At 37.5% G+C, this 23,148-nt stretch overlaps 1 protein-coding gene across 10 annotated transcripts in view; it reads left to right on the top strand.

Moving 5' to 3' along the window:
* The window catches only part of DNAH5 (dynein axonemal heavy chain 5), a 323,695-nt gene that overhangs the window by 207,468 nt on the left and 93,079 nt on the right, over positions 1-23,148 (top strand). For all 10 annotated transcript variants that reach the window (XM_082382596.1, XM_082382595.1, XM_082382592.1 and 7 more), the window contains 9 exons: positions 424-577; positions 5,252-5,398; positions 7,702-7,943; positions 10,405-10,581; positions 10,701-10,902; positions 12,179-12,321; positions 13,221-13,355; positions 21,818-21,940; positions 22,133-22,346. In XM_082382596.1, the coding sequence (XP_082238722.1) occupies positions 424-577; positions 5,252-5,398; positions 7,702-7,943; positions 10,405-10,581; positions 10,701-10,902; positions 12,179-12,321; positions 13,221-13,355; positions 21,818-21,940; positions 22,133-22,346 (1,537 nt within the window). The remainder of the gene's footprint in view (positions 1-423; positions 578-5,251; positions 5,399-7,701; positions 7,944-10,404; positions 10,582-10,700; positions 10,903-12,178; positions 12,322-13,220; positions 13,356-21,817; positions 21,941-22,132; positions 22,347-23,148) is intronic.

The following is a 23,148-nucleotide window of genomic DNA, read 5'->3' as shown; positions in this document are numbered from 1 at the left end:
TTTTTTATGCAATATATTTTTTATTGGGAATTCCCTGGCAGTCCAGTGGTTTAGACTCGGGCTTTCACTGCCGTGGACCCGGGTTCCATCCCTGGTTGGGGCACTAAGATCCCACAAGCCCTGCGGTGCAGCCAAAAGTATACATATTTCATTGTGGTAAAACACATGATGTAAAATGCACCATTTTAACTATTTTTTAAGTGTACAGTTCAGTGGCATTAAGTACATTCATAGTATTGTGCAAACCTCACCACTGTCTGTCTTCAGAATTTTTTTCATCTTTCCCAACTGAAACTTCATAAGCATTAACAATAATTCCCCATTTCTCTAACCTCGCTCCATGTCTATACTTATTTTGAGCACAATGATAAGGCCAGATATCTGTTCATGTGGCCCAATGTGGGCGGTTTGTTATGCTTTCAGGTTGAAGAAGCTGGTTTAATCAACCATCCTCCTTGGAAACTGAAAGTCATCCAGTTGTTTGAAACACAGAGAGTACGGCATGGAATGATGACCCTGGGGCCTAGTGGAGCAGGGAAAACCACCTGCATCCACGCCTTGATGAACGCCATGGCAGGTAAGGGGGCAGTCAATCTGGAGACACATTTAAACTGTTGTGACACATGTGAATGCCCCAAGAGGGACACAAATGTAGATGTATGTTAGCATATTCTTATAGGAGGGGATGCTACTTTTTTGAATATTGGGTAGATTTTAGAGATTACACAGTACATTAATGGACCAGAGGAGAAAAACGTTTTTTTCCAGCTTTACTGTATACAAATATAATTTGGACACATAACATGTGCAAGTTTAAGGTGTACAGTGTGTTGATTTGATACATTTATATGTTGCAAAATTATTATCACCATAGCGTTAGCTACCACCACCATCGTATCACATAATAACCATTTCTTTTTTGTGATGAGAGCATTTAAGATCTACTTTCCTAGAAATATTCAATTATATGATACAGTATTATTAGCTATAATCACCATGCTGTACATTAGATCCCCAAATTTGTTAATCTTATAACTGGAAGTTTGTACCCTTTTCCAATATCTCCCCATTTCCCTCACCTCCAATCCCTGGTGACCACCATTCTACAATCTGTTTCTCTGAGTTTGACATTTTTAGATTCCACATATAAGTGATATCATTACAGTATTTGTCTTTCTCTGTCTGACTTATTTCACTTAGCATAATGCTCTCAAGTTCCCTCCATGTTTTCACAAATGGCAGGATGTCCTTATTTTTCATGGATGAATAACATTCCATTGTGTACATATACCACATCTTCTTTATTCATTCATCCATTGGTAGACACATAGGTTGATTCCATATCTTGGCTTTTCTGAATAATGCTTCAGGGAAAACATTTTTTTAAAGTGATTTTATGGACTGTGCTATATGTTTTACATATGTTATGCCATTTAGTTTTAAAAATGATCTTGAGATGTGGCTATTATTATCCCCATTTTGTACAAAAAAATCAAAATTTAACTTCAGAAATATTCAGTGTCAAAAAGATGGTAAATGATGAGACTCAAAATTAAGGTCAGGGCCCATTCATGAAAAACTCAGAATTTTCCCCGTAAACCATACCATTTGCCACTTATGACTTAACACAAGATGCTACCTCTCAATAAATATAATTATAATTATAATCCCAACTCTTAAATTCTATGTACTGAAAAATCACCCGAATTATAAACTGATTTCCCACCCAGAATCAGATATTTTTCTTGTGAAGTGAAATAAACGTATTTAATTTCCAGATGTCCCTAAGTTTTACATCTAAGTCCCTAACCTAAAGTTATCTAAGGATAATGGGCATTGCCATTTTCATGATTATTCTTGTATTCTCTGGTTCTGATTAGACGTTGACGACTTCCTTCTTGAAAGTATTTGCAGCCCTTAGCCATGGCAGTTCCAAAATTTCACAGAACTTTGGCTGTTAGAATGCGTCATACATTGTCCCACAAGGAAAAGCTGCCTGGCTGGGTTTCCAGTCAGCTCATGGAACCCCAATGCATTGATATTGGTTGGTAACTATGGTCTGTATTTATTCTAGGGTCCTGCATACATTAGATTTAGTCTCAATTTCCTCAGCTATGGGACGAAGTGAATTCTGTACCTCAGGACTCTACCAGGGGGGTCTTCACACTGAGACAGGCTTATGCTCTCAGCTAGCACCTACCTCCACCAAAGCTGAGAGGTCACACCTGCAAAACTTTTACCACATGGTTTTCATGTGTACTATTAAGGTTCTGCTTTGGGATTTTTACATAGCATTAAAATGATGTATTCCCCTTCTCAAATTATGCTTAAAGATACTTTTGTTGTTGTTATGAAGCTGCCTTCTGTTAACAATAAACTACAAATGCACTGGGTACAATGACTTGAACAAAATGAGTACTAAATATTAAACAATAGAGATACATTGTGTATAATATGTCTAAATGATGTAATCAATATGGCATCACTGGTTTTGGAGAAGTTCTTTGCAAAGATGAATAAATTATCAGACTATTTGCTGTTTATTAACCTGTTCTTGGTTTTAGTATGTAGGGTAAACATTTGTTATATTAAATGACATTGCTTTTTACTGAAAACTTTGATTATCCAAAAGATTGAGAAAGTAATTGGGTTGAACTTCTGCAGGACCCATGTATGTTATTTGTTCCCTTATTCATCATGTATTTGTTCATCAAATATCTTTGATGTTCTGTACTTTGAGGTTCTGTATTAGAAATGGGAAAGCAGGCATGAAAAAAAAAAAGGCCATGTCTTTAAGGAGTTTACAGTGTAGTGTAGTGACACAGATAATTGTAACTCAGCATGGAAGATTGGACATGAGGAAGATTTGGACAATTATGATGTGAGCAGAGGCAAAGGAGATCAGAAACCTTTCTAAGGAATTCTAGAAAGGCTTACAGAGCAGGTGCTACTTCATCTGAGGTTTGCGGGTTGAGTAGTAGCTGGATAAAAGGCATTCTTAGCAGAATGAAGAGGCTGAGCAGGTAGGAGGGGCTGGCGAGAGCATGATATGCCTGGAGAAGCTCCCTGGCATGGATGAAATCTAATTTGTGGGAGTGGGGGAGATGAGGAGGTAGAGCAGATGCTATTGGTGCCCAGGGCCGCATCCCTTTGGCCCTCCCCTGCTACAGATACAGCTGTTGGAGAGTTTCTCCCCCAGATGCCAGTGGTGTCTCCCGTTTTTTCAGCCTTATGACTTTCCTTGAAGCTAGAGAACTGGCTCAGCCTGGAAGAAGGGGTTGGGTGAGAATGCTCCTGAGGCAGCCATACCCTTAACCAATGAGGGAAAGAGTGGAAGGTAAATGTCCCACCTCCTGTCTTTTAGAGGGACACTCCATCTGTGACCAGCTCACCAACGAGCCCTTTATTGGCTTTGTCTCCTTTCCTGTCTCACTCTCTCTTTCCCCTGAATCCAGACTCTCAGTTCCCATGTCTTTGTCTCAGGCTTTGCTTCCAGGGGGAATTCAAATTAGTACAGAGGGTATGGCATAAGAAGTTTTGTAAGTCACAATAAATACCGAGATTTTATCCTGTGGGTGATGGGAAGCCATAGAGCTGGGGAGTGGTGTGATTAGCCCTGTGTATAGAAGACCATCCGGTGGCCGTGTAGAGAATAGACTGGGACAGGAGGGGCCGTCTGGGAACTTCCATAAGGAGGTCCTAAGAAGGTGACAGCAAGAAAAGGGTGCTTACTCTGGGGCAGAGTCCATGAAGGTGGAGTGATCAGGACAGTCAAGAAATGCCTAGGAGAAGAATTAAGAGGAATTCGTTTAACCAACATTTAAAAAGTCAACCTTTTTATTTTCCCTTAGAGTGCTCTTATAAAAATGTTATGGTATCGTATTTTAAATGAAAATGATACAATTCTACCTACAACCGTAATGAAATAATTTTTGATAGTTTCTCTTGTATGGGCAACAGACCAAGTCCAGTTTTCACCTATGATACATTTGAAGAGGTTGTTGGCCTTTTGTAAAGGGTGATTAGATTTTTAAAAAAATGTTGCCAGTCTTACGGGTATCATGTATTGAAAAAGCTGACCTGTGACCAAGTTGAATTTCAGCACTGTAAAATATTGTAAATAATTACCCTGATTCTTTTTGTGATTTTGGAAAAAGAGAACTATTCCCTAATTTTCTAGATAGGTTTTAATGTAACACCTTTTCCAGTGTGCATATCTATGTATGTGTGCCCGTGTTTGTCAATCTTTCACACAGTATGTAATATTTTAGCCTCTATTTTTATGATTTTATACTTTAAATCTTTAAACTTTTTAAACTGAAATACAGTTGATTTACAATATTGTATTAGTTTCAGGTGTACAGCAAAGTGATTCAGTTAATACATATACATGTATCTATTCTTTTTCAAGTTCTTTTCCCATTTAGGTTATTACAGAATATTGAGCAGAGTTCCCTGTGCTATACAGTAGGTCCTTGCTGATTATCTATTTTACATATAGTAGTGTGTATATTTTAATCCCAAACTCTTAACTTATCCCTCCCCACCCTTTCCCATGTGATAGCCGTAAGTTTGTTTTCTATGTCTGTGAGTCTATTTCTGTTTTGTAAATAAGTTCTTTTGTACCATTTTTTTAGATTCCACATATAATATACTTTAAATCTTATTCTTCAGTTTTTTACTTAGTAACTACCGTCCCCTATGTACAGAATCCATCTTATTTAAGAATAGCTTTAGGGTTTGAAAGATTTGAATACCTTTTTTGAAGCTGACCACAGAAGAAAAATCCTTGATTTTTGTAACATTAGTTTAGCTGATTTTTTTCCAGATGAGCAAGACCATATCTCAGCAAATCAAAGCTGTTAATGGAGAGAATCAGGTATCTTTAAGGGACATTTCAGATATAAGAGTTAATCTAATACACCATAAACCAAAAGATTTTTGAGCTGTGAAATTTGAAGAACTTCCATCCTACATTAATTCCTTCATCACTTCCAGCATGGTAGCATTTTCCCCCTTATGTAACATGCAATTTTCTTTTCCAGAAGATAAAAAGTGCTTTAGTCAATAAAATATAATGAGGGTAATTATGATAACTTGGAATGCAGTAAGACATGTATTTTCAATGTAATTTTGCATTTTTTCATGTTTTGAACACCTGCTGACAGTACACTGCAAATTGGTGCAATGTTGCCTAATGATGGTTCATTCTACATGGGAGTTGTTTAAAATTTGTATTTACTTGGTATAGATTGTGGAAAACCACACCGGGAAATGAGGATGAATCCCAAAGCGATGACGGCTCCACAGATGTTTGGTCGGCTTGACGTGGCAACGAATGATTGGACCGATGGGATATTTTCTACTCTTTGGAGGAAAACATTGAGGGCTAAGAAAGGTAGAAGATGAATTACCAGTATAATTTTTGACATGTACTTCTAAATAACATCCTTTGTGGCTATTTAAAATTAGTAGAACAACTGTAGTCTCCATATAATATCTTATCCTAGACCAAGAACTTATAAATCAGTATGATATTTGTGAATGTTGAAATACTGAAATGACTGATTAGTGTATTTAAAATACCCACCCCCCCATTTTTTTTTGGTTACAAAGGGAATTATTTTCCTTTTGAAAAAATATTTCTATATTCCTGTGAAAACTTAGGATAAAATAGATAGAAAAAGCTGTTAAGGAACATTGATAGTACTGTATTCAAGTGATTTCATCATCACTGTTTTCACTGAAGAGTTAAAAAATGGTACTCTTGTTTAAGTATGGCCTATTTTTAGAAAACCGATTCTCCTATAAAATCACAGGAGGAAATGGGCTTCTTTGGAAAGAAAATTGTGTATATCAAAAAATGAAGTCTAACAAATTATTCTCTTTTAGATGTACACGGGTGTTTGTTTTTTGTTTAAACACACTCCTTAAGGGCTAGTGGTTCACTCTGAATATTCTCTTACTTAGGGACTTGAGCCCAATGGTTCCAGAAAATAAGCTCAGATGGAAGAGGTGATATCAATTCTCCTCTCACTCCTGAATGAGTAAGAGAAAGGCACAGTGCAAGCAATTGCAGGGACAAATAAGAATATAGGAAGAGGACAAGACATTTGGGGCTTACTTCACGAGTCCACACTTTGGGCAACCGTGTTCTGTTGAAAAACGTTTAAAGTGGCACCACTGACGTCCTCTTTGAGGGAATGTGGCTGATCAACCCAACACCAATTGTTAAAAGAGAAAAGAAAACGCTTCATTTCTAAAGCGTGCTCATATTAGAAATTGCTGTTGTTTTATGGGAATGAAATAAAATTTTGTGTCTGATTTGTTCTAGTAATCCTGTGTAAACACAGATCTAGTAACCAAATGTTACCTTAAAGAATAGGTGCTTAGAGAGGTTTTTTCTTAAGTCCTTTTTAGAAAGGCAACATACACTTTTTCTATCACAGGGACTCTGGTGATCAGATCATCATTTTACTTAAACTGCTAGTTGAATGAGCACGATTAGGAATTTCATAGCAGTTGATTTGACTTAGAATATTCCACAGTTGTTACATTAGAGATAAAAATTAGAACTACAAACTTGGTCATGGTGTTGGTAAGTAAGAGTAACTAGTGGTTAAGAAATTAAGAGTAACTATTAAACTGAATCCCTACATTTACAAGGGCGTTTCTGTTGGACATTCTATCGATTCTCAGTATAACCCTGCTCTCAGTAGCATCTGGCACGGTTAATCACTCTTATTCTTGAAACTCTTCCACCACTTGACTTCAGGGATACCTTACCGGCTGACTCGCCTCCTACTTCTGTTTCACTGAGAGGTCAGCCAGAGGGAGGAAGCAGTGGAGGAGACCCTACCAGAAGTCTAAACGTTGAAGTGCTTGTGTCCTCAGACCTCTTGTCTCTATCTATACTTATGATCTAGAAGAAACTAACCCAGGCCATGGTTCTCAATGCCATCTCTAAGCTGATGGCTTCTACATTTTAATCTCTAGCCCTTGAATTCCCAGCTCAGCAGCTCTATGGGCTGTCTGTTGGACATCTCAGACTAAACGTGTGCAGACCAGAATGGGTTCCGTGGCTCTGCCTTTCTGACATCACTCACATCCCTTTCCCCCTTCCCTTCTTCTTTCTAACCAGGTTCGACTTCCTGCTGTTCCTGGAACGTGATCACCCCAAGCTTGTACCCACTTCAGGACCTTTGCAACTACTGTTCCCACTGCCTGAAAAATTCTAGCTCTAGATCTTTACATCACTTCATTCTCCTCCAGAAATACCTCATTGACCACCTTATCTAAAATGCCTCACCCTCTTATCCTGCTGAATTTTTCTTACATATTTCTTTGCATATTGGTTTGATTGTCATGTCTACCCCTTAGAAAGTCACCTCTGTGAAGGCAGGATGTTGTCTTTTTTTATCACAATATCCCTTGAACTGTGCTGATACAGAGAAGGTGCTCAAGGAATATCTGTTCAATGAGCTAATGACTTTTTCTTGATTATGGGCTTCAAACAACTGCTATATAAAGAACAGGAAGAGTCCTAGGTGACAAAATACGATCATCATTTAGATCAAAGCTTTATTTAAAAATTAATGAAAATTACATCAAATTATACTACTTCTTCAAGCATAGTAGTTATGTATATATGCATATATGTGTATGTTTGCTTTTCTCCCTGCCCTTGGTGGGATGTTCTAGGGGAGCATATCTGGATAGTTCTTGACGGGCCAGTAGATGCCATCTGGATTGAAAATCTGAATTCCGTTTTGGACGATAACAAAACTCTAACCCTTGCCAATGGTGATCGGATTCCCATGGCTCCAAACTGCAAGATTGTTTTCGAACCTCATAACATTGACAATGCTTCGCCTGCTACTGTCTCAAGAAATGGGATGGTTTTCATGAGTTCTTCTGTCCTTGGTTGGAGTCCTATTCTTGAGGTATGATTGGAATCTTTTTTTTTTTTTTGGTATAATTAAAGAGGGAAACAGATCCTTTAGCATTCTTTTAGAGTGTGCGCTGATTTTTCTGCAGACCTGTTGGTGTAATTGCATTTTAATGCTGATGTTTGTGGAAGATCCTTGAATGCTCTGGGACCTTCAGCCCAGGTTGTCCCTTGCAGGTTTCTTCAGTGCTCAGGGTTCTTCAGTTCTAATAATTTTCGACCTGTGAATTACACCCCGTGGGCTGGGGAATAATTGCAAGGCCTAGGTGAATCAATAATCCCACTAGGGACTTCTCTGGTGGTCCAGTGGTTAAGACTCTGAGCTCTCAATTCAGGGGGCCCGGGTTCGATCCCTGGTCAGGGAACTAGATCCCATATGCCCCAACTAAGAGCCCGCATGCCGCAACTAAGAGCCTGCATGCCACAACTAAGACCCAGCGCAGCCAAATAAATAAATAAATATTAAAAAAAAAAAATCCCACCAAACTGTGAGTGAATAAGGAAAATTTAATTGTATCACTTTGGGGATTCATGATATTTTAAAAAGGTACTCATTCACATAAAATTTGGGAGCAACTGTCTTAGAATATTAACTCGAAGAAGACAATTTATTAAAATTCATATAAAGAATTTTTATGAGATTCAATAGTCATAACGTTAGTTTTAAGTTTGCACTTGGAAATAATATTTCAGATAATATCTTTTCAATTCATGATAAGGTATTTTATTACTACCAATGTATGTTAGAGTATGTTGATTATCATAAGATTATAATTGAATGCCTTGCATACTTACATATTTTACTAAATAAATATTATAGTGTAAGGCAGAATGCTTATTAGACAAGCCACCTGTAAAATCTTTTTTGACATTGTTGGTCAAATTATTATTTTCATTTACATAAGTTTTTTGGAGATAATTTTGATTGAAAACTTATGAATTCATATTTTAAATCAAGTAGATGAAGATGTGAAGAAGGAGGGGATTATAAAGCAAAATGATACTGAAGTACGGTTGGATATGTCACTAAAAATGCTTCTGAAGATTTCAGATTTCACAGTTAAATTATCCATCCTTTAAGAAGAATACAGAGCAAGAGTTCTCAACCCTGGCTTTGCAAGAATAATCACCAATGACAGTTCTTTAAAATACAGATGACTGTGTCACACCTCAATCTATCAATTTAGAATCTCTGAGGAGGAAGGTGCAGGAGTTATTGTTTTAAACAATTTTTTTTTAAAAAGTACCACAATGGATTCAGCCTTGGTAACCACAGATGCGGCAAACTCCAAGTGAAAATGAATTTGTGATTTTCCCCCAAATACTTTAAATTCACAAAGGCTTTTAAACAATACTTTTACACTATTAGCTAATGAATATTTGCAATTTGCTATTTATGAAATGAGCTTCTATTATATTCTGTCCATGTTGAGGCTGAATAAGGCCTTTACATTAACGCTAAGTTGCTTACAAATGGTTAGCAAGAAGCAAGACTCACAAGACTGGAGGTGTTTAGAGCAGGGCAGGGCAGCTCTGAGAGAACTATTAGAGGGCAGACCAATGGGGAAGTTGTGTTCATGGGAATCCACGAGCCTCTGTGAGCCACGCTGATTACACAGCACCATCAACTTGAAAGTGCTATGTTTCCTTTTTGTCGCTGTGCAATCATGTTGAATCCGTGAAATGATGGATGATTGAGAATCAACATTTTATTGCTTCTGTTCAGAATCTCTAAGAATGACCTGATCTCTTGATGCCAAGGGAACTTTCCTCACCTGAAGAAAATATTGTGTGTGAAGTGGTATTTTGTTATGAATCACATGTAGTTTCCTAATATTGGGTTTCCAAATGACTAAATTCCCCATTTTCCTGAGTATTCTTTGATATTTTTTCTACATTGGTTATTCATTAAATTAGAAGAAATAAAATTGTGATAAATCTTTGTTTCCTAGTTTGAAAAATCTGGGGATGGATTTCCTTTGTTCATCTTTCATTCCTTTTTCTTTTTCTAAGTTATTTCCATGTATATGCCTCCTCATTTTCTCCTAGCATATTTTAATCAAGAGCCGAAGACTTTTCCCTCCATCTGGGCTTCAAGACCTGAGCTTATGTGTAGTGTAGTAGCTGAACGTAGGGATGTTGGAATCAGACTCTGGGTTTGAATTTCGACACCTACCAGCTGTGGGATCCTGGGCGTGTTGCTTAAACTCCTTGGGCCTTAGTTTCCTCATCTGTAAAAGGATAATAACAATTCCTAGCTCACAGAGTTGTTTTGAGCATTAAATGAGGTAATACATGAAAGAATTTATATCAAGGTCTGGTACATCAGAAGTGCAGTATAATCATTAGATATTATTATTATTGTTAACCGATATTTAGAAAACTTTTGTCCAAAAATGGCCATTTTTCTGGTGTGCTAATAAATTTAATTAATGCATTCATCTGCAAACCAACAGGGTTTTCTTAAAAAACGTTCGCCTCAAGAAGCTGAAATTCTTCGTCAGCTGTACACCAAGTCGTTTCCAGACCTGTATCACTTCAGTATTCAGAACTTAGAACACCAGATGGAGATGCTGGAGGCCTTTGTGATCATGCAAAGCATCAACATGCTTCAAGGCCTGATCCCTTCCAAGGTAAATAGCTCAACTTTCTAGAACTCTCTCTCCTTTTAGCTGAGCCGTACTGTGCAGAGTCTGTGATATTCTTGGTTTGAGAATTAAGTAAGTAAAAGAAAAGTTTCTTCCGTGCTCAGGAGCAAGGCGGGGAGGTCACGCCGGAGCACCTGGGGAGACTCTACGTCTTCTCCCTGATGTGGAGCGTCGGGGCAGTGCTGGAACTGGATGGCCGGCGCCGCATGGAGCGCTGGCTGCGCTCCCAGGAGAGGCTGGCCTTGGACCTGCCGCCTCTAGCAGGGCCTGACGACACCATGTTTGACTATTACGTCGCATCTGATGGTGAGCCCCTCTCTTCTATCCATCCATCACACGTGGGACCAGTTTTTTCCAAAATGGCTAATATTTACACTCTATCTACCTATCATCTGTCTATCATCTATCATCTATCTATCTATCTATCATCTAGCTAGCTAGCTAGCTAGCTATCATCTATATTTCTAAATGGTAATTAAAACTCTTGGCTGTAAAATTGAAATGGAAATGTTTATGTGTGTATGAAAGAGAGTCAATTGTTTATTTTTCAAATATTTATTTCAATTGAGTTCCAAATGCACATTTTCTTGTTAAATATATCGTGTACTGAACTGTTAATGAAATAAAAACAAATTTAAAAAATCACCAAATCAGATCCATTTCAGCCATTTGTTTGATATAATCAGCAACTTATAAAAAAATGACAAAGTATGAGGTCTATTTTTATGAAATAGGTGTGTATATCTATACATCTGTATCTATGCATGTATTGCAATACTTTAAGTTTATTTAAATGTGCATACATATATATAAAGTACATATATACACATATATGAAGTACAAATATACGTAATATTTATATATGGCATCCTAGGATGTTTTATTTCTGGTTTTACAGTTAGGGAAGTACGTAATAAAAAGTTATTTTAGGTACATACGACTATCACTGTCCTGTATTTTTCTTTTTAATAAATTATTTATTTATTTATTTATTTATTTTTGGCTGCTTTGGGTCTTCGTTGCTGCGCGCAGGCTTTCTCTAGTTGCGGTGAGTGGGGGCTACTCTTCATTGCGGTGCGCGGGCTTCTCATTGCGGTGGCTTCTCTTGTTGTGGAGCACGGGCTCTAGGCGCACGGGCTTCAGTAGTTGTGGCACGTGGGCTCAGTAGTTGTGGCACACGGGCTAAGTTGCTCTGTGGCATGTGGGATCTTCCTGGACAGGGGATGAAACCTGTGTCCCCTGCATTGGCAGGTGGATTCTTAACCACTGCACCACCAGGGAAGTCCCCTGTCCTGTATTTTTATGCACACTTTTTGTTATTGAAAACCTACATGTTTAGAAAGAAAATTCCAAGATACTTCTTACTATTTCCTAATATTACCACTTTGGGAATAGTTTCTTGGGAAATTTTGACTCAGCGAACACATACTGAAATACTTAGATGTCTGAATTTAATGAATTTTACTTTGTGGGGAGTTTTTGGAAGATGGCTTCATGAGATTCAAGGAAGTCTGCTCATTATAATTAGGAATTAAGTTATTAATAAGAATATGAAGATGTAGATGTCTTCTGTTCACCTCAGGTAAATGGATCCACTGGAAGACGTGTACTGAGGAATATGTGTATCCATCTGATGTCACCCCAGAGTATGGCTCCATCCTGGTGCCAAATGTGGACAATGTGAGAACTGACTTCCTAATTAAAACCATTGCTAAACAGGGCAAGGTATGGCTCTTTCACTTTTATTAAAAGTTAACATATTTAAAAACGTACCTTGAAAACATGAAGCATCGTGTGACCACCTAGAAGGGTGGGATAGGGAGGGTGGGAGAGAGACACAAGAGGGAGGGGATATATGTATACATATAGCTGATTCACTTTGTTATACAGCAGAAACTAACACACCATTGTAAAGCAATTATACTCCAATAAAGATGTTACAAAGAGAAAAACGAAAACATGAAGCATCTTGCATTTATTTTAGAATGTTTTATGTTGCTGTTTAGAATAAATAAAAGTATTACCCAAATTAATATAGTTCTTTTATTATTCCTCAGTAACAATATTAGAGTTGAATAGCTTTAATTCATAATTAAGTAATGATTTTTCATATATTGAGAGAAAGTGAATTTTGACTTGTTTTTCTAAAGAGAAATCCTTCTCTTTTGATCATTGTATTATTTTGCCATGGCTGCCATAACAAAATACCACAGGCTCAGTGGCTTAATCAATGAACATTTCTTTCTGTACAGTCTGGAGGCTTGAAATGCAAGGTTAAGATGTTGGCGGGTTTAGTTTTTTTGGAGCCCTCTCTCTCTCCTTGGCTTGCAGATGGCTGTCTTCTCACTGTGTCTTCCCATGGTCTTTGTGTGTGCGTCCCTTGTTTTTCTGTGTGTCAAAATTTCCTCTTCTCGTAAGGATGCCTGTTAGACTGAACAAGAGCCCACCTTAACGGCCTCATTTTTAATGTAATCATCCCTTTAAAGACCCTGTCTCCAAACGTAGTCACATTCTGCAGTACTGGGGGTTAGGGCTTCCACATATAAATTTTGTGGGGACACAATTCAGCCCATGACAATAATTTTATTGTATTTCTTGGATTTCTTTCTCAACTCCTGTTTTAGGCTGTGCTGTTAATTGGTGAACAAGGAACAGCCAAAACGGTCATAATCAAAGGATTTATGTCAAAATACGATCCTGAAAGCCACATGATCAAGAGTCTGAACTTTTCTTCTGCAACCACCCCACTGATGTTTCAGGTACTGGCTCATTGGTGCTTCTAGTTCAGCCCAGGTTTGTGATAAGCTTTGGAGGCTCAAATCTCATGCTGTTCTGCTGTACCCACTGAACTTCATGTGCACTTTCACCACCATAGTAAATCCCCTACATACGTCTTCCATTATCTCTATTTTTCTGTTGCAATAGAATCTCCCCCTAGTTAGATGACAACATATAATCTTAAATTATGGAGAAATAAAAAGATTATATATGGTGTTAAAAGCCTCAACACTGTTTAGAATATCTCTGTAGAAAAGCCTGTGAACATGCAAAATCCAAAATTGAAAGAAATATTATTTATTCCCCACCTAAAACTACTCCTTCTCCCTACTGTCTGCTTTTCTGTGGGTGTTACTATTATTCTAGTCATTAGGACAGACACACTGGAGTCATCTATGATGGTCTCTCTCTTGAGTCAAGGGCTGCTAATATATCTGAGGAAATACTTTTCATGTTGTTTCCTTTTTCTCCCTTCCCCCATCTACCTCTACATAATCTACTTCATGATTCCGCAACAGGGTATTAGCATCAAAGAATCTTGAAGCTGGTCTTGCTTCAAGTCTGATCCTCTTCAAATCTAGTTTCTATTCTTTTTCCAATCTCTGGTTCCTATTTATCTTGTTGTTCACTGACTTAACATTCCGCAATGGCTCCTATTATCAATTTCAGCAAGGAATACAATCTTAGAATCTTAGCACATTAAAGATTTTTCTTATGATATCATTGAGGAGGAACAGAGAACAACTCTCAAGTTTGCATTGCTTTTGTCAATGGAACTGCCAAGATTGGCCAGGGCTTGCAGTGGCTAACTGGTTCTTTTTCTCCTATTCCTAAATTATTTAAGAAACCAGAGAGTAAATCTTAAATGTCAATCCATGCTTTAATTGTTTGCAAATAATCTGATACCTTTATTAGAACATTAATAAGAGATACATTTTATAAATTGAAATGTATGAAATGGTACACTTGAAAAGATACATATGAAAAAGAGTTAGGAAAAGGTACATTAATAAATTGAAAATGGAAGGGAAATTTTTAGGGGAATTTAAATCCAAAGAACTTCATTTTTGATTAACTTTGTTGTTCTTTAGTTGTTGGAATGAAAATATCAAAGAGCAATGAAAATTCTTGAGAACAAGGCTAAATCATGACTTTTTAATCACTTAATGTAATTGGTGACTACAGAGTGCCAAAAAACTAAGACCATTGATTAAGTTTCTAAATAAGACTGTCAAAACATTATGCTCCTCTGTTAGAGATGGAATTTCCAAAACTGGCTAGCCTTCTATCATTAATGAATATCATTTACATACTGTTGTGTTGGGAAGGTCTGGATCGAAGGTGAACCCCAAATTGCAGTGACTCAGCAGTGGTATTTTTGTGTTTGGGGAACTGCACACTAGATTATCCTAGGCTGGCAAGATGCTAACATTATACACATTCCCTTGATACTATTTTATATTTTTAAAACTTTGTTTTACTTTTGGAGAACATCTCTTTAAAGGTTATAATATAACCTTACTTGTGGATGCAGATTGTTAAGCATTAAGTCAAAGTGTGAGTTTTTTTTTCATTATGTAGGGTAGCTATCTAGCTCTTCACATTTCTTGGGAGTGGATTAAATCTTTAGGGCTGCAGTGCAATTCTGACAGCAACTACCTGGAGTTAGTGCAGACTTCACAGGTGAAGAGCTCAGTCCCTACAAAACTTCTGTCACTTCAGAACCAGCCAGAAGCTCAGGGGTTCCCAGGCTACCAACACTTTTGAACAACTGGCTGCAAACTGAAAGGTTTCTATGACCCTGTCAGTTTTGATAATTCACCAGAATGACTCACAGAATTTAGGAAAATGCTATGCTTATGATTATGGTTTTATTATAAAAGATATGAATTGGGATCAGCCAAAAGAAGATGCATAGGGCAAGGTCTGGGAGTGTCCCGAATGTGAACCTTCTTTGTCCTCAGGATGTATTACTCTCCCGGCACATCTGTGTATATCAGCAACCAGGAAGCTCACCTGAGCCTCAATGTCCAGAGTTTTTACTGAAGTTTTATTACTTAGGCATGATTGGTTGGCCATGTGATTGAAGTCAGTCTCCAAACCCCTTCCCCCTGGGAAGTCAGCTGGTATCACATGGTTTAAAGCCCTAACACTCTAATCATAGTTTGGTCTTTCTGGCATGAGTGGTCTGAGGGGCCCACAATGAATAACAAAGACGTTCTTATTATGTGGGAAATTCCAAGGGTTTAAAGGCTCCCTCCTAGGAACCAGGGACAAAGGCTAGCCAAATTCTTTAGTATATGGCAAGGAGTTGTCACATATTTTTGCTAGTAACTCTTGGTGATATTTACCCCTCTCAGGTGGTAAAGACCTGTGCTTTATGTCTCTATAGCATGAAATACTTATTAATTTCCTAGAAAAAGGCACACGTAATCTAGAAAACATCCTGTTTATTAATATACAAATTCATAAACCATGTAATAAATTTCTAGAAGCAGTACCGTATCGAAGTATAATAAATTAGAAGAAGAAGAAAAAAAACAGGTTTTCAAAACATAAACATCTGTATTCTTTAGGGTTCCATTATCTGATTCACAACTATTGATGTTTAACGCAAATCCTTCCTATCCTTCAGTAAGAAGGTGGTCTCAACACTTCACTATTTCTTTTTCTGTTCAGAAGCATCACAGGATCATCTGGTCTGTTTAGTGCCTGTTTTGACTGCTAAGCATCAGGGCTTTCAATTAAGCTAGACTCATTAGTTTTAGAAAACTTTCAATTAACCAAACTGCTGTAATTAACTTTCTCACTATAATTTTCAGCCGTTCATGCTAAACAAGGGCTGACGGAGCTGAGCATTTGTCTCTGTGTATCCCATTTATTTGGATCCAAACCAAATTGAAATTGTAGATGAGAAAATAGATACCGTCCATCCCTCCCGTGTTGCCATGATGGCACATGTGTCAAGGACACACGTCTGTTACTTGACAGGTTGTTTTCATCTGAACTTCCTTTGTTTTTACCATGGTGTCACTTTCACATCTTTTATCAGCAGGAGGACAGACTCTATGTCCCTCTTTGCCTGGGACTGTCCAGTTAACTTCTGTTGTCTCAGGTGAATAATGAATAGCATCCTTGTTACTACCCAAAGTATGAAGTTTGGACCAAAATTATATGGTCACCCTCTTTTTGGCTGAGGAAATTTCAGTCAGTCTTTTAAGAGAGATGATTTTTTTTTCAAAACAAATATAGTTTTAATTTTTTTATTCTTGAAAGTAATTCACACATACCTTTAAAAATGTAAACAATACAGAAAATAAGACGAAAAAGAAAATTTCTTAAGAGAATTTCTGAAAAGATTTCTCTGTTCTAAAAATAATCTCGAAGTATTTTGAATGCAACAACCGTCTTACAAATGCTTGTGTAGCAATAGGTTTTGTTTTTTAAAAATGACAACTGAGAGCTTGGAAGGAAATTCCACATTTTTTCCTAGACTCAGAACCACTTTTCCTAATGAAATCTTATGTAGAAGACTAATCTATCAAACAGGTAACAAGGGATTTGCTTTGATGGAGTTGGAGCTGGCCTCCTGAAATCCCTTCCAACCTCCTTCTTGCTTCCTGTAGGGGCCCTTGTGATTGAAGAAAATCCTTTCTATGCTTCAGAGTATAGTCTGAAGACCAGTTTCCAGAGGAGACTCTGAAGATATAATACATGAAAGTGTTTTTTTATGGTAAAAAGCTCTCTAAAAATGTCAGGTTTCACTGTTAATATTAACACACTCAGGTTGAGGAAGATTGAAGTACTCATTTGAGTTCCCAGATAGTTAGTTGGTGGCAGAACCTGGGTGAGAAACCAAGTTCCCACGTCTTCCGCTGTGCTTTTCTAGTTCACCCATCTGATCCTTCCAACGGCTTTTCTTTATTCCCATTAATATTCAAATGGCTGATTTATCACAGTGCATTTGTTTTATTTTTAGCTTTTAGTTACGTAATATTATATTTTCATGTTAATTTTGATATAATTTTACTTTTTATAATATGCTATTGAGAATTTTAAACTTTACTAATAGAAGCCTGTTTTCATTTGGTTTTGATGAGTTACAATAAAATGGAAAGATATTCTTTAGACAGTAGATTTCTTAATAGAAAGCATAAGCTCTCCATTTTTATCTTTTAGCTAAATAGCAGATACATGGAAGCCTACACTTAAGTATATTTTATATTTCAATTTGATTGGATGTAATATGTATGAAAAATGATTTAAGTGCTGATATGTAGAGATACCTATAGTAATAAAAAATATCTTTCATTTTTATAATGTATTAAGTTCACTAAGTGCCTTCACATGTATTATATCATTTATGGATAATATTCTGTTGTGTGTATACACACACATACATATACATGATTTATGTATCTCTATATACATTCCCACTTCTGAGCTGTGGTTCAGTGACTTATGTGGTTTAAAATGACTTATAAGTCATAAAGCTAATAAGTGGGGGAAGTAGCAGTTTAACCCCTTTTTTTCTGACTTTAAACCCAGTCAGAGCTATTGCATAAGGCCATTGCAGTTTACGCAGATTTTGTGCTATGTCCCATTCACAGAGACAATAATGTGAATAGTGAACCCAAGAACTGGGCAGTGCACAACCTCCTCAACTGTACATGTTCCTTCCCCTGGCTGGGGAAACAGACATGTGCACAATCAAGTATAGCTGATATGATAAGTGCTACTTATGGAGTAATCTAAGTACCCTGGAGCCCAGAGGAGGAGGGGATTCATTTTGTTAGGGAATTACAGGAATAAATGTAATGAAAGAGTTGACCATTACTTGGGGGAATTTAATATTTATATAATGTTAATATTTTAGGGATTACAGAGGCTGAATTGTCTATTAAGAAACTAATTCAGAAAATTGAATTGCCCTAGTTTTAGAGCTTTTCATTTGGAATGGAGAAGAGCAACGTAGAATGGCTTTCCTCAGCCCCATTCCTAAGTCTATCTGGATGACTAACCATCTGTTTTTTATGTGTTAAAATGTCACTGTCACAACTGGGGTTCACTCTAGTATCCCATGTATGTGTGAGCTAGACAGACAATGAGGTCAGAAACTTGTTTAGGTGCCATAGATTGCTTCAGATGATGTCATGCTGACTACCTTTCTCCTATTTCAGAGTCAAGTCATCGTCTATTCTCAGAGAACAGCATAAACTGCCCTTAGTCCAGGCCCTTGCTAGAGATTTCAACTCTTTACCAATAAGCTGGGTTGAGGGAAGTGACTTTTATGGAAGATCATTCATCTAAGTCAATATTTCACAAATTGTGTTTGGGTGATACTAATGCTGAGAGATTTTTTGGCTCAGAAATGGCTACTTTAGGAATATGTAAATAAGGATCTCTCAATGAACACTGTAAATCAGTCTGAGAGGAGCACCATGTTATTGTTTTATTGTTAACTGACGATGAATGAATGAAGACCGAGATGGGCCGGAACCAAGAGCCTGAAAAGGAATGTTTAGAAATGAGACTGAAGGGTGAGCAGGGAGCATTCTGGTGTTCCTTGTAGGTCACTGATGAGGAAGCGCTGGAATACTGAGCAGGGCTGCGTCAGCACTCAGCAAGTTCATCCTGGCTGCAGGTGGAAGAGAGAGGGCTGTGCTCAGAGAGACCTGAGAGGAGGCGGTTACAGTAATTCCTCCAGAGAGAGCTTGACCTGGACCAAGATATGGAAGGGGCACAAGGATGCATTCAAATTGTGGTTGAGAAGCAGACCAGACAGGACTCGTTTTTGGTTGAGTGGATATTGTTGGAGGAGAGGGATAGGAGAGAGAGAAAAAAAGTTAAAGATGACTCCCAAGTTTCTTGTCTTTATTGATCTATGTATCAAATATTTACTGATAAATATATTGTACCAGACACCTTTCTAGACACTGAGGAGGCAGTGATGAACAAGATAAACAAGGTCCCTGCCTCCCTTGCATTCTAGTGGGAGAGACAGACAATAATCGAATCAATGAATATACCTATTTGGTTTTATTAACCGGACTATGGTTTATATCACCAAAAAGATGGATGAGGTGGGACAGTAGATCAAGGAGACCAGGGAGAAAGTGGGTGGCAGAATACTACAAAGATGATAAATTATTCTTTAAACTGATTTCTTTGGGGAGACAGAAGAGTCTAGACAAAATTGTAAATCACACAATATAGACATTGTATATGACTTATAAAGAAGTTTCCAGGCCTGACTGGAGGCAGGGAGGGCAATTTAAAAGGTTGTGACCTTAATCCATATGAGAAAGACAAATAACTGATCAAGGGCATATCATTTTTCAGAGAGGATGAGGTACATTAAAAAGCAGTATTTAAATTGCAGTAGAACTTATCGATGTTGGATGTGAAAATGTTTGGTTGAGACTTAGGTAGTTGGTGCTAATCCCTGAGATGAGCACCTGGGGTGGGTGCAGATTTTGTGATGAGGCAGAGACGTCTGCGTTTGGATATGTTGATTTTGTGATGCCATGGATAATCTAAGTGGGGAAGTCCAGTTGGAGACACTAGTCCAAGTATACGGCTTTCCTAAATATTCCCAAACACATAGATCTATGATGGAGTAGAACATGAAGTTACTGTGTTTCGGGCTTTCGGGAGATCTTATCAAACTCCCCAGTTCATTTGGCAACTATTTAATGGGCAGCAGTTCTAAACACAGGAAGAAGTCTCAGCTTCTAGGTTCACAAGCTATTTAATTTTTCTCCCTCCTTTGTTTTTGTTTCTATCAACTTAGCTTTTTAATTTTATATATATAGAAAAGTAATAATTTTATATATTAAAATGAATTCCTTCTAGTAATTTCCTGCTATTTCAAAGAAATTAGGGTCATAATGAAGGGGAAGAAAGTGCAGGTATATAGCTATTACTCCATATTATTTCATCTGTTCCACCTATGGCTTTCAGCTCTTAGAAGGCCCCCCAAGACATAAAATCTTCATGTGCCTATGAATTCTCATTAACGGACGAGGGAATATCTGGAAGGCTCTAGTTTGCCATAGGGAGTTGTCAAGAGATTATTAATTGCTTTATCCATTTAAATTCATTGAGGAGAGCTAAATTTAGCCTAGTACATTACTTTAAACAGTTTTCTTTTTATGTCAGGGCAATATGAAATTCTTCTTGCCATTGTACTGTTGTCATGGGAAATTTGTGTGATACGTTTATATATCTTTCTATTTTAAAATGGTGAAAAATGTTCACATCTTTTGCTATTGTTCGTTAAAATGATGACAGAAAGTTACAATTTGAAATTACCAAACTGGGGAAATTTTCAAGGACAGATGTATAGATTTTTGTTTATATCTTGGCCTTTTTTCATGGTTGTACCCTGAAGGATTATTAATGTCATTTTAACAGGTTTGCTCTTCATCATGATATAAGGAACCTCTTTTTTGGATAGGATAAGAATGCATTTTATCTCCATACACCTCCACCTTCTCTTATATTTATACATTATCTTTAACATGACTTAAATCGTGAATCAGTGGGAATAAAATGAGGTCTTTAAGACTGAGTTTCTGGAGCATGAGAAGTGTGAGCCCCTTCTGTTTTCTTTGCAGTGCTGGCTCTGCTTAGTACATACATTCTGAACAACTGACTGATTTCCAAACTACACTCTATGACCATGGAAATGTTAATACTGTAGTCAATAGTCTGGGGTTCTTCCCTCATGTCCCCCTTACTCCTTCCAACACCCCTTCTGTCAGTTTTAGTATTCCTTTCCACATTGCTAGGACATTTTTTTATAGAGCACAGGGCAGTTTCCTCCTGTACCACCTAAGCTCAGAATGTATTGGATAGAAAAGAGGGGGAGCTGTTCTCCACTTTGTGAAGGGGAAGAGAAGTGATTCAGTGTGATTGCATCTGCCCAGAGCAGATTGTGTCAGGCTACAGAAGCCAGTTGGCAGATTTCTCAACAAAGAGAGAACAGTCTTCAGGTTATGGCAACCCGTGGAGCTCAGAGCAAGACCTGAGAAGCCTCTTGGACAGTAGCCCTGTTTAGCTTTGTCTATGATTATAAGGAAACTTTGAGGAGGGCTGGACCTTTGAATAATGGGGGTTAGGGTTATATTATATTGTCACCAACATAGGCACAATAAGACAAAACTAAATCTGTAGAAATAAACAGAAGAGTCTCATCCCATTCAAGATTTACATTGATCAGAATTTTCTTTACTCCTAAATTAAACCAGATTTTCAAAGGTTATAAACGTTATGCAAGAAAAGTTAGGTACCTCATGCCCTGCTTTCCAGAATTAAGGGACATTTGGGGGTTTTTCTGAGTAATTTTTATCATTTCAAAGGTTCCTGGATTTTTAAAATAATTAACCATGTCTTAGGGGATATTTTCACAGATGTTTCTGTTGACTTTTCTGTTTAACAGAAGACAATAGAGAGCTATGTGGATAAACGCATGGGCACAACATATGGCCCTCCAGCAGGAAAGAAGATGACTGTTTTTATTGATGATGTGAATATGCCAATAATCAATGAGTGGGGAGACCAGGTATATCGATCCTATTGTGCACTTTATTTGCCTAATTCCTCATTGATTTATTTTTTGATGAGTAAATATTTTTTACTTTTTCAACTTGCAATTCCTAAATTCCAATAAGGTCCATTATTTGGAAACACTCAAAGAGTTAGGTCCTGGGATATAAAGGAATGACATTTTAATTCTGAAAGTTGTCTTTCTTAGGTTACTAATGAGATAGTACGACAGCTGATGGACCAGAATGGATTTTATAACCTAGAGAAGCCTGGGGAGTTCACCAGCGTTGTGGACATACAGTTTTTAGCAGCTATGACCCATCCTGGGGGCGGACGCAATGATATACCCCAAAGGCTCAAGAGGCAGTTCTCTATATTTAACTGCACGTTGCCCTCTGATGCTTCTGTGGACAAGATCTTTGGTAAAGTGAACGTCAGTGGGGCCTGGGAGGGAAGAATCCCTGCTTGGGTTCCAGTGAGAATATATCCACCTAGAGGTCAACACAGAAAGAGCGTTGGGTGGTTTCTTAGTCTACGAGCTTCATCACTCTCAAGCAGTGTATTTTGTTTATATAAAGATTTACTTTATTATGTGTGTACTAAGTTAGGTGCTAAGTAGATTTTTTCTGCCTATGTATTTCTTTAAGAAACTGTCGCTAGCTTCTTCAGCCAGGAGGTTAAACATTAAATGGTCTTAGACACGATGAGATGCTTTCCTCGTGGGTACACATATTTGAGGTCTGCATTGATATAATGCCATACCAAAAGTTTATGTAGCTGATACCTAACCAACCCATATAATGATTTTGGCCAAAGAAATAATATTGCACAGAGTGGAGATTAGCCAGAGTCCGATCCTCAGACTAATTTATAGGGTTGTAATAAATTACTGATTGATTACATATGCAGTGTTTCAGAAATAAATTCACCCAAGAAACACTAGCGCAATCGATAACCATAATTATTTAACTGAGAAATGAAAATGAGTTTAGAAACTGATTATGGAATCACTCTTTTCAGAAAAAGTAAAAAGTTACGCATGCATTCGTGTTAGGTACTAATTTACCATTTCTGAAATTGCAACTGAGAAAAAACTAACTAGGATTACCCTGATTAATTTCTGGCAGACTAGAATGTCTTCTTAGTGCCCTAGGGTAGTGGAGTACGGCAGTATCTGCCTTCAATCACAGCAGTGGGCAAAGGTTTGGAAACCAAATGACATGG

This window comes from Balaenoptera borealis, assembly GCF_965194805.1.
Source record: "Balaenoptera borealis genome assembly, chromosome: 2".
Taxonomy (NCBI): Eukaryota; Metazoa; Chordata; class Mammalia; order Artiodactyla; family Balaenopteridae; genus Balaenoptera; species Balaenoptera borealis.
This window is presented reverse-complemented; position numbering and strand designations above follow the sequence as displayed.